Source organism: Loxodonta africana, chromosome 7 (assembly GCF_030014295.1).
Source record: "Loxodonta africana isolate mLoxAfr1 chromosome 7, mLoxAfr1.hap2, whole genome shotgun sequence".
NCBI lineage: Eukaryota > Metazoa > Chordata > Mammalia > Proboscidea > Elephantidae > Loxodonta > Loxodonta africana.
The window spans coordinates 85,320,593-85,331,786 of record NC_087348.1 but is presented as its reverse complement, the minus strand read 5'-3'; the positions used below and the strand labels follow the sequence as shown (position 1 = coordinate 85,331,786).

At 41.5% G+C, this 11,194-nt stretch overlaps 2 protein-coding genes across 2 annotated transcripts; one reads left to right on the top strand and one right to left on the bottom strand.

Moving 5' to 3' along the window:
* Nucleotides 1–3,787: 3,787 nt before the first annotated feature.
* On the top strand, nt 3,788–4,891 carry LOC100666971 (olfactory receptor 52K2-like). The gene has a single exon (XM_003421523.3). The coding sequence runs from the start codon at nt 3,947–3,949 to the stop codon at nt 4,889–4,891; it is 945 nt and encodes a 314-aa protein (XP_003421571.2). The 5' UTR covers nt 3,788–3,946.
* A 2,340-nt stretch (nt 4,892–7,231) lies between these two features.
* Nucleotides 7,232–10,701, bottom strand: LOC100669997 (olfactory receptor 52M1-like). Its single transcript, XM_010600942.3, has 2 exons — nt 10,614–10,701; nt 7,232–8,462 (listed from the first exon to the last, which is right to left on the bottom strand). Exons 1-2 carry the CDS (start codon nt 10,699–10,701, stop codon nt 7,474–7,476), a joined length of 1,077 nt encoding a protein of 358 aa, XP_010599244.3. The 3' UTR covers nt 7,232–7,473.
* Nucleotides 10,702–11,194: the final 493 nt, after the last annotated feature.

The following is an 11,194-nucleotide window of genomic DNA, read 5'->3' as shown; positions in this document are numbered from 1 at the left end:
GCCTTTGTATTCAAAGCGCCCACAGGCCAGTGAATGGACAAACACATGCATTGGTAGGTAACACAGATCTACTCTCATTGTGTTACTGAGTGTAAAGAATTAGTGACTCTTCATTGAGATGAATGAGAAAATCTGCCAGGAGGATTCTGAGAGAGCTTCACCAAGAAGATGACAGGATCTTGGCTAGGTAAGAAAGGGGCAGAGGAAAGCATTCCAGAGAAAGAGCTACAAGCATGGCTATTTCAAGAAATGGCAGGCAACCCAGTGTGGTTCAACCTATGATGCATATTTAGGGGGATGGCAGGAAGTGAAGCTAACATTTAGTCAGGAAGAAGTCTGCAAACATGTTTAGTGGTTTTCATTTTTCTTGTAGCAATAGTATCTCATAAATAGTTTTTAGCAGAGAAGTAAAATATGTGTTCTGTCATACTGAAGTTCGGGGGGGTTGTTGGTGAAAAACTAAAGCTGAAGTTTTTACAGTGACACAGGCAAGAGATGATAAGATGTGAATTAGGGAAGGCACAAAGGGCACAAGAGAAGTGTGAGAGACAATTCAGAGACAGGATCAAGGGGCATCATCATTGACTAGAAAGGAGCTCCTCAAGCTCTAGCATCTCTCAGAGGGCGGTTTGGCTGCAGCAGAGTGAAGAAGGAAGGTGGAAGATGAGGCTGAAGAAGTGAGCAGGACCTATACTGTACGAGATTTTCTAAGCCAGTGTTGGGAGTGTGCTTTCCATTCTAAGTGCAATGCTAAGTCCATGAAGATTTTAAACAAGGCCTGGCATGGTATAATTTGCTTTTTAAAATGGCCTCTTTGATTGTAATTGTGGAAGCTATTGTGTTGGTGAATGTTTTGGTATGTTTATTTTCACCACAATAAAAAAGAAAATAAAAATAAAATGGTCTCTTTGGCTGCAGTATAGAGAATTGATTATAGGACCAAGATTCAGGCCACGGAGACCAATTACGAGGCACTGTACCCTGGCTGTGCAATGGTTAAGAACTTGGCTGCTAATCAAAAGATTGGCAGTTTAAATCCACCAGCTGCTCCTTGGAAACCCTATGGGGCAGTTCTACTCTGCCCTATAGGGTCGCTGTGAGACAGAATTGACTTGATGGCCAGAGGTTTGGTTTTTTTTTTTTTAGTAGTTGAGATGAAAGATGATGAGGACCTAATTAAGAGCAGTGGCAGCGGACAGGAATAGAAAGGGGAGTGAAACATATTTTGTAGCTTGAGAGGATTTATTAATGAATGGATGTGAAGAATGAGGGAAAGAATGAAATCAAGGATTACTCTTAGGTTTCCAATGGGTGGCAGTAATATTTGAGATGGGAAAGGCAGGCGATGAAACAGTTTGTGAGTTTAAGGGGTGTTAGCTAGAGGAATAGATAAGGCCAAGGAATGAAGGACTGTGCTAATGTTAATCAGCATACATTTTTACACCAACTGCTCTGACAGGAATCAGAATAGAGGGTCCCAGACGGAGTGGAGAAAAATGTAGGAGAAAATTCTAACACATACACACACGCGCGCACACACACACACAAAGACCAGACTCACTGGTCTGACAGAGAGGGATGAAACCGAGAGAGTATGGCTCCTGGACATCCGTATAGCTCAGTAATAAAGTCACTCCTGAGGTTCACCCTTCGGCCAAAGATTAGACAGACCCATAAAACAAAATGAGACTAAATGGGCGCCCCAGCCCAGGGGCGATGACAAGAAGGCAGGAGGGGATAGGTAACCTGGCAACAGGGAATCAAAGGTCAAGAAGGCCAGAGTGTTGACATGCTGTGGGGTTAGCAACCAATGTCTCAAAACAACATGTGTATTGTTTAATGAGAAACTAATTTACTCTATAAACTTTTATCTAAAGCACACACACATACACAGACACAAAAAAAGATGGACTTTTTAGAAAAAGAGACAGATTTGCATGGGAGGAGGGTGATAGTAATGACAAATAGCATTTATACAATGCTTTACCGTTTGCTAAGTCCTTCTTACATGTTTTATCTTTCCTCACTAAAACTCTGTAAGATGGGCATGGGAGATGTCTTTATTGATTATATCTATAGACAAGGAAGTTGAGACCTTAAACATATAAATGGTTCATGTCAGTTTCTACAGAGAGAAATGAATTTGAACTTTCTTTCTTCTAACTTGAACATGTTGGACATGAATTGTCTGTGAAACTACAAGATTGAGGCAGCAGGTGTATGATTTATGACACTAAGGCAGGAAATCAGAGTTCTCAGGGTTCAAATCTAATCTGTGATATTTACTTTACCAGTCATGTGATTGTCAGTAAGTCACTTAACCTGTAGTTATCCCAATTCAGAAAAGTGCCCAGCATTTACTAAGTACTTTCTATGTCCCAAGATTTGTCCTAAGTTTTTTTTCACAGCAATTATTTTTAGAGCAGTTTTAAGTTTACAGAAAAATTGTGCAGAAAGTATAGCAAATTTCCATCTATCCCTTCTGTCTCCTGAACTCTGTTTCTCCTGTTGTTATCTTGCATTCCTGTGGTACATTTGTTGTAACTAATGAACCAATTTCAATGTGTTACTATTAAATAAAATCCATAGTTTATATTAGGGTTCGCTCTTAGGGGTGTACAGTCCTAAGGATTTATACTGAAGTATAATGTCATGTGTCCACCATTACAGTGTCACACTGAATAGTTTCAGTGCCTCCAAAGTGCCTGTGCTTCACCTGTTCATCCCTCCCCACTTCTCCCCTGAACCCTGATCTTTTTACTGTCTCTATCATTTTGTCTTTTCCAGAATATCATATATTGCAATCGTATAGTACATAGCCTTTACAGTTTGGCTTCTTTCACTTACAATATGTATTTAAGGTTATTCTGTGTCTTTTGGTACTTTCATAGCCGGTGTCTTTTTGTAGCTGAATAATACTCCATTGCACGGATGCTCCAGAGTTTGTTTATCCATTCACCTTCTGAAGGACATCTCAGTTGCTTCCAATTTTGGGCAATTATGAATAAAGCTGTTATAAACATTCGTGTTCAAGTATTTATGTGGACATACATTTTCAACTCAATTGGGTAACTACCTAGAAGTGTGGTTTCTGGATCTTATGGTAGGCCTATGTTTAACTTTGTAAGAAAATACCAGATTGTTTTCCACAGGGACTGTACCATTTCATATTCCCATCAGAGAATTCCTTTTTGTGTACATTCCCACTAGGAGCGAATCAGAGTTCCTGTTGCTTCATATCCTTGCCTGCATTTGGTGTTGTCAGTATTTTGAATTTTAGCCATTCTAATCAGTGTGTGGCATAGTGGTTAAGTGCTATGGCTGCTAACCAAAAGGTCGGCAGTTGGAATCTACCAGGTGCTCCTTGGAAACTCTATGGGGTAGTTCAACTCTGTCCTCTAGGTTTGCTATGAGTTGGAATCGACTCAACGGCAATAGTTTTTTCTTTTTTTAAAGCGTATTTATTTTTACGTACAGCTTGACATTTCAGGACAACCCCCCTGCCTGAAAACACACGCCTCCTTTCAAAATTTGGACTATACGTTGAGTTGGGAGGCAATAGGGAGACCATGAATATTTTTGGATAAAAATTTAACTTAAGCCAAAATTTACATCTTTTATAAGGCTGCCTTTGGCATCATGAAGAAAACAGAAAGCTCTCCCTCCATTCTATTGTATTGTGGTTCTAGCTTTATTGGGATTTAATATCTTAGTCACCAAATGACTTCATAAGTACCTAGAGGGCAGGAAACATGACTTATTACGTTTCTCCATGGACATTGGGATTATTTTCCAATTTCTTTTACGGTCTAGAAATGGGAACAAGTGCTAATACTTCCACATGGGTGATGAGAGTTTGAACTTGAACCCTGTGCTTCTGCTGACCCTAGATACTCTCTAGGAATCCTGTGGAAGTAGGCAAGAAAGAAGAGAATTCTCAGTGGATATGTCAGCCTCCAATATGACCTCAACTCATCCAGCTGCCTTCTCATTGATGGGGATCCCAGGCCTGGAGCACCTGCACATCGGGATCTCCATCCCCTTCTGCTCAGCGTATACACTGTCCTTGCTAGGCAACTGCACCGTGCTCTTCATCATCCGCTCTGATGCAGCCCTCCATGAGCCCATGTACCTCTTCCTGGCCATGTTGGCAGCCATTGACCTGGTCCTCTCCTCTACAACACTGCCCAAAATGCTTGCCATATTCTGGTTCAGGGATAGGGAGATCAACTTCTATGCCTGCCTGGTTCAGATGTTCTTTCTTCACTCCTTCTCCATCATGGAGTCAGCAGTGTTGCTGGCCATGGCCTTTGATCGCTATATGGCCATCTGCAAGCCCCTGCACTACACCATGGTGCTGACTGGGCACCTAATCACCAGGATTGTCATGGCTGCTGTACTCCGAGCTGTGACACTAATGACCCCACTCCCTTTCCTGCTCAAACTCTTCCACTATTGCCGAGGCCCAGTGATTGCCCACTGCTACTGTGAACACATGGCTGTGGTAAGGCTGGCCTGTGGAGACACATGCTTCAACAATATCTATGGCATTGCTGTGGCCATGTTTATTGTGGTATTGGATCTGCTGTTTGTTATCTTATCTTACATCTTTATCCTTCGGGCAGTTCTACAGCTTGCTTCTCAGGAGGCTTGCTATAAGGCATTTGGGATATGTGTCTCTCACATAGGTGCCATTCTAGCCTTCTACACACCTGTGGCCATCTCATCAGTCATGCATTGTGTGGCCCGCCGGGCTCCTCCCCATGTCCACATTCTTCTTGCTAACTTCTATCTGCTTTTCCCACCCATGGTCAACCCTATCATCTATGGTGTCAAGACGAAGCAGATTCGTGAGCAAGTCATAGGACTATTCCTAAGAAAGGATGTGTAAATGGAGGGCATGGGCTGTGTGGAGCGGTATACGACAGTTCCAATGTTGCATAATAGCAAGTGGAGGGTTGCCAGAATCTCCATGTTTACTTATTTCCCAGTATAATGAAAAAAATAAATGGTGTCCTGAAACTCACAATTTTCTAATCAGGACTCACAGGTTTGTGTCCCTTCATAGCCTCTGGACTCGAGTTGGTGATTTTTCTGTCTCTTTACAGAACCCTCCCTCTTGTCAGATTCTTGACCCAATATCTTCTGGCGAGCTCACCTAGAGACACAAAAATATTTCCAAGTTCATTTATTTAAGAGAAGACTGTGAGAATCCGAGTTTCTATCCCAAGTAACTGGGAACTTGGTGAACTCACCACCTGAGAGAGGACCAGCATTACATCTGATGCAGGAATCTCTCCTTAGTCACTCTGACAGGTGATGTTCAACTTTTGCCGAAACACTCCTGTGTTGGGGAGTTTACAACCTTCCAGTGCTACCGATTCCAAGTCAGACAACTCTGCTTGTTGGAAAATTATTTCTTCACTTGAACCAACCTACAGATTTTTTGATTTCTTCTTTTGACCTCTCCATGTTCACGGATAATCCTTCTCATTAAGCACTTTGGATAAGACATGTCCTTGACATCTCTTTGTACATCATACAACTCTTTTTTTGCACATAGACATATTTTATATCTTTAACAAGGATGTGAGTTCCTCAGTTACTAATTCTCCACTAAATATTGAGCATTAAGAATGTGCTAATTCCTTGCTCAGTATAGGTGACACACAGGCTGCTAAGGCAGGGATGCCACACCTATGTTTCTGTTCTGAGACAGAGAAAGAAATGATAATCACAACGCATTGTGATCTCTGAACTTCCCACCCAGGGGCCCAGCATAGTGGAAGAAATGTTATGGAAAAGGAAATGGGAGATGGGAATATTGACATGTGTTTTTCTCTTTCTCATGCAAAACCAGATACTAGAGAATTCTTAATGTTAATGCTGACAAGTGCAGCTTTACTGTTCACACAAGCCCTCACACACCATCTTCCGCAAGTGCATTCTTCTACATTTATCTTGTGACCTTTTTGTTTCCACAGAGACTACTGTTTATAAGTTATAAACTTATGTCTATGTCCATATGTACATCTATATCACCTCTCTATCTTATTTAGCCTTGAAAGATGATCTCTAAGCCCGTGTCAGCTGGGGTGTAGAAATTTGGGAGCTGTGGAAGCTTAGGAGGTGAAGGGAGTGGCAAGAACCTAAACTTCTCCTTTCCCTTGTTTCCCACCTCTGTTCTCATGATTTCCTCTGACACTAACACAAATACTCCAGGGTAATGATACTCTACTTCTAGCTCCTTTGTAGTCACAATCCCTTGCTTGTTTCTTCTGTGCATAGCTGGGGCAGGTTGGAAGCTTATAAAACCTTTATATACTAACAACATATAAGCATAGTTGTTAGCTACCGTCTAGTCAGCCCTCGACTTATGGTGGCCTCATGCACAACAGAATGAACCACTGCCCAGTCCGGTGCCATTGCCATGAACGCATGTGGATCAGACTGTTGTGAGCCATAGGGTTTTCTTTGGCTGATTTTTGGAAGTGGATCATCAAGTCTTCTGCCTTTCTTCCTAGCCTGTCTTAGTCTGGAAGCTCTGTTGAAACCTGTTCAGCGTCATAGCAATATGCGAGCCTCCAGTGGCAGACAGGTGGTGGCTGTGCGTGGGGTGCATTGGCCGGGAATCAAATGTGAGTCTCCTGCATGGAAGGCCAGAATTTAAAAAAAGTGAACAATCACTGCCCCCTGATTTTCAATCCTTTACCCAATCTCCTTAGTATCAATATTTTATGGTTACCTTCTTCCCTGAGTTTCACGTATGCCATTCAGATCCTCTGAAATGAAATTTCCTAAAGTCGTTCCCTTGTCTCCTCCTTCCTGCTCCCTGTTAACCCTATTATTAGAAGGAGATATGGGATATCGGACAACCATTTGTCTATTTAAATTGGGGTATAACCTGGTTTGAGGACTTCAATTCCAGTGGACAGTAAGGTCTTGTTTCAAGACTCATTAGATTAAGATTTATCACATATTGCCTCCATCTTTTTCTGGGGAAAGTAAAAGGACTGGAAGAGCTTGCCAACGCAATCGAAATTTTCTAGACCTTTACTAACAGAATTGTAGACTGTCTTCAAGAAGGTGTTAGAGTATAACATAACTTCTGGAAATTGTGCTTTATGACACTGTCAAAGAGACATTAGAAATTATCTGCCAAAAGGGTGGAGGATTGAAATTTTACTTCTTGTGGTCTGTATGCTTGTGCTTATTGTGCTTAGTTTTATGAAGTTAAATGGGTACGGAAAGTGATATTGTAGTACAAAACTCATGCCCGAATTTTCCCTCTCCATTTCCTGAAGTTGGGTCTACACCACACAGAAAACTCATGATCAAACAAAATAGGCTCTAGCATTTCACTTAAACTCTTATCCCCACAGATCAGATAAGACCCGGGGATTGCAGAGGCTTCCACAGGCAAGCCTTTTCTGCCATTACTAAACATTTATATGCGCCATAGATGCAGAACAGTCACCTGGGTTGAGCTCCTGCCTTAACAATATGTAGAAGTCTCTCTCGGATCTGCTTGGAATGGACAGCATATACAACTGGGTTAAGGAAAGGTGGGATGAGGAGATAAAAGTTGGCCAGAAGGATATGGATATGGGGAGGCACATGATGGCCAAAGCGGTGGGTGAGAGAGGAAACAGCAATGGGGATATAGAAAACAAGGATGGCGCAGATGTGAGAACCACATGTCCCCAGGGTTTTAAGCTTGGCTTCAGGGGTTTCCAGACCCATCACAGCCCTGAAAATCATCACATAGGAGGCAGTGATGGCTATTGAATCCAGTGTCAATATCAGGAATCCAATTCCCATTCCATATAAGTTGTTGACTGTTGTGTCACCACACGCCAAGGTAACCACTGCCATGTGCTCACAATAAGAATGGGCAATTATTTGAGTCTGATAAAGGGACAGCCTAAGGTGGATCATCAGGGGCACGGGTCCAATGTAAAGTACCCCCCGGAGGAGTACAAACAGCCCCAAACAGCCCACTACCTCATGGGTGAGCACTGATGTGTGATGTAGTGGGTCACATATGGCCACATAGCAATCAAAAGCCATGGCAAGGAAGATGCCTGACTCAATAGTGGCGAAACAGTGGACGAAGAACATCTGGGTCAAGCAGGCGTCCAGGCCAATGTAGCAGGCACCAAACCAGAAGATGACAAGTAGTTTGGGCATGGTGGAGGTTGATAGGACCAAGTCAACGATGGCCAACATGCACAGGAAGAAGTCCATGGGCTGGTGCAGGCTTCGTTCCACCCTTACCACCAGTAGAATGGTCACATTCCCCAACACGGCCACAAGGTACATGGAACCAAAGGGAATGGAGAACCAGATGTGGAAGGATTCCAGCCCTGGGATGCCAGTTAGCAAGAAGGAGGTAGGCACTGAGCAGACATTATTAGAGGTAAACAAGTTTGGGAATGTGATGTAGCCAGTAGGCAGGAGGTCTTAGTTTTAGACTGGTACGCCTTTGTAAGACACTGCCTCTGGCAACTGTAGACTAGCTTCTCATTTCTATCCTGGGCAAGTGGTGGAACCTATAATGAAGAAGATTTCTGAATGCCAACTTGAAAATCAATATATTAAATATTTGGAAAAGAAACTGTCCATGATATCACCCCCTTGTTAAATCACCCCCTTGTTAAATGTAGAAACAGGCCTTCTCATTATTTTACTGTGAAATTGTCCTGCTACACTGTAGAAGTCCCCCAAAATGTTTATCCCCATTGACCTAGTTGATTTGCTTTGGGGAACTTTTCTTAAAGGAAATTGTAAATACATACAAGTTCTATGTTCAATGATTAAACTCAAACCCATATAATGTGCTTATCCCAGGATGCGCATATACTGCTCTTTTCACTGTATGAATAACAATAATAATAACATTGATAACAAACACTGATTAGCTATTTGCAACTGCTGATTTTTATAGCAATAAAAAGTTGGAAACGAGATGTGTTAAAAAATCATTGCTTAAATTCTAGTACATCCATTCATTGAATTATAATTATTGATAACTTTTTTAGAGTTATGTGTTTACCTGGAATAATGCTTAGATCATATTATGGTAAGTAAGGAGATGGCAGGAGGCAGATTAAGCTATGATATAATTCCATTAAAATATATAAGTATGTGTCACATAGATAAAAAAAATTAAAAAACACCCTTAAATAGAAAAAGAAAGATTTGTACCAAGTTAGTATTTGTTGATTTTGGGTAGGTATGCTCATTGGTGCTTTTAACTTTTTTCCTTTATTATACATGTATATTCTATCATTTAGAAATGACTAAGAGTTTTAAAAATAAGCATATAAATAATAAAGTCTAGTCAAAAACATGTAAGGGGACAATTTACTAAGGAAAATATTAAAACAAACAAAAAAAAACCTGTTGCCATCACGTTGATTCTTACTCATAGTGACCCTGTAGGACAGAGAACTGCCTCCACCCCCAATTTTTTTTAGACAAAAAAAAAAAAAAAAGAGAGAAAGAAAGAAATGTGCATGGGCTTGTTTAAGACAATTTGGGGGGATTTTGTGATTATGTTCTTTCCCTCCTTATTTATCCACTAGGGTGATCTAAGATGGGCCTTGAAGAATGGGGAAAAATTGCCTAGGTAAAAACCTAGGAGGTAGGGAAGGTTCTCAGCAGAAATATGGCTGTGTGAAGAAAGAGCCTATAAAGATTCTGTAAACCTTTATAGAAGCAGACTGCCACATCTTTTTCCCACAGAGCGGGTTCAAACTGCTGAACTTTAGGTTAGTGGTGGAGTGTTTAACCACTGCACCACCAACCAAAACCCAAACTCACTGCTGTTGAGTCAATTCGGACTCATAGCGACCATATAGGACAGAGCAGAATTGCCCCACGGTTTCCAAGGAGCAGCTGGTGGTTTCAAACTGCCAACTTTTGATTAGCAGTCCAGCGCTTTAACCCCTGTACCACCAGGGCTCCTTGAATATCATGTTGGTGAAGTACAATTTCCCCTTTCTCTAACTGGGTTTGTACCAGTTTGCTAAGATTGTCAAATGAATTGACTTCTTCAAAGATGACCACATTTGGCGTAGGTCCTAATGTCTCAAAGAAAACCCAGGTTTCATGGATAAACAGAATGAGGAAGAATAAATGAAGTTCCTTCAGAAAAGTTTACTCTAAGGAAATATTATTAAACTTTTTTGCTGAGAGCTTGAGAATCACCTGCAATTGAGAGAAGTCATACATTAAGCACATTGTTTTATGAGCAAATCTCTGGACATTTTGCCCATTGTCTGGTAGCAGTGATTCAAAAGAAGGGACTGCTATAAAAGTCAACGAGATCTTATTAACCACAACCATCTTGGTTTCTACTCTTTAAACAGATGGGGAGGGTTGGGGAAAGGATGTGGGCATGGGGGTGGATCAGCACCTTCTTGCCCTTCTGCCCTTCAGATACCTCCAACTAAGAATCTAGCAATGACTCCTATGGCTTCACTCCTTCAGCATTTAAAATCTAAGAACACACAACATAGCATGATTGAGGCCCTCCCCGCCTCAGGCCTACCTTCCTGATCTCTCCCATCTGGTTTCTGCAGGGTCAGCAAGTCTCAGAAACCCCATACTTGCCATAGTGACTTTCTTCACACAGACATGTTTTTGTTGAAAGGCTTCTCCACTTCCTTGCTTTTCACCCAGGCAAATTTCCCCCATTTTTCAAGGCCCATTCTAGATAAGCCTATTCTAGATAACTCTTCCAGAAAGCCTTCTGTGTTATCTCTAGTCTATACCATAGTTAAGGAGGCAAGAGAACATAATCACAAAATCCTCCTAAATTGTCTTAAACAAGCCCATGACATTTCAATTTTTTTTTATCTAAATTATAAGTAGGAAATATATTTCCATATCGTGTAAGCATAACAGATACCCTAATGTAGCCTCAAAACAAACAAACCCATTGCCGTCGAGTTGATTCCAACTCACAGCAACCCTACAGGACAGAGCAGAACTGAGAACTGCCCCATTGGGTTTCCAAGGAGCGGGGGGTGGATTCGAACTGCTGACCTTTTGGTTAGCAGGCAAGCTCTTAACCATTGCACCAGTGTAGCCTCAAAGGAGGTCCTTAATTCAGGCTTCAAAACACAGTTCATGTTTTTATGAGTTTGCTTACTTCTTGGTCAGGTATTGACTAGGTACTGAAAAGGAA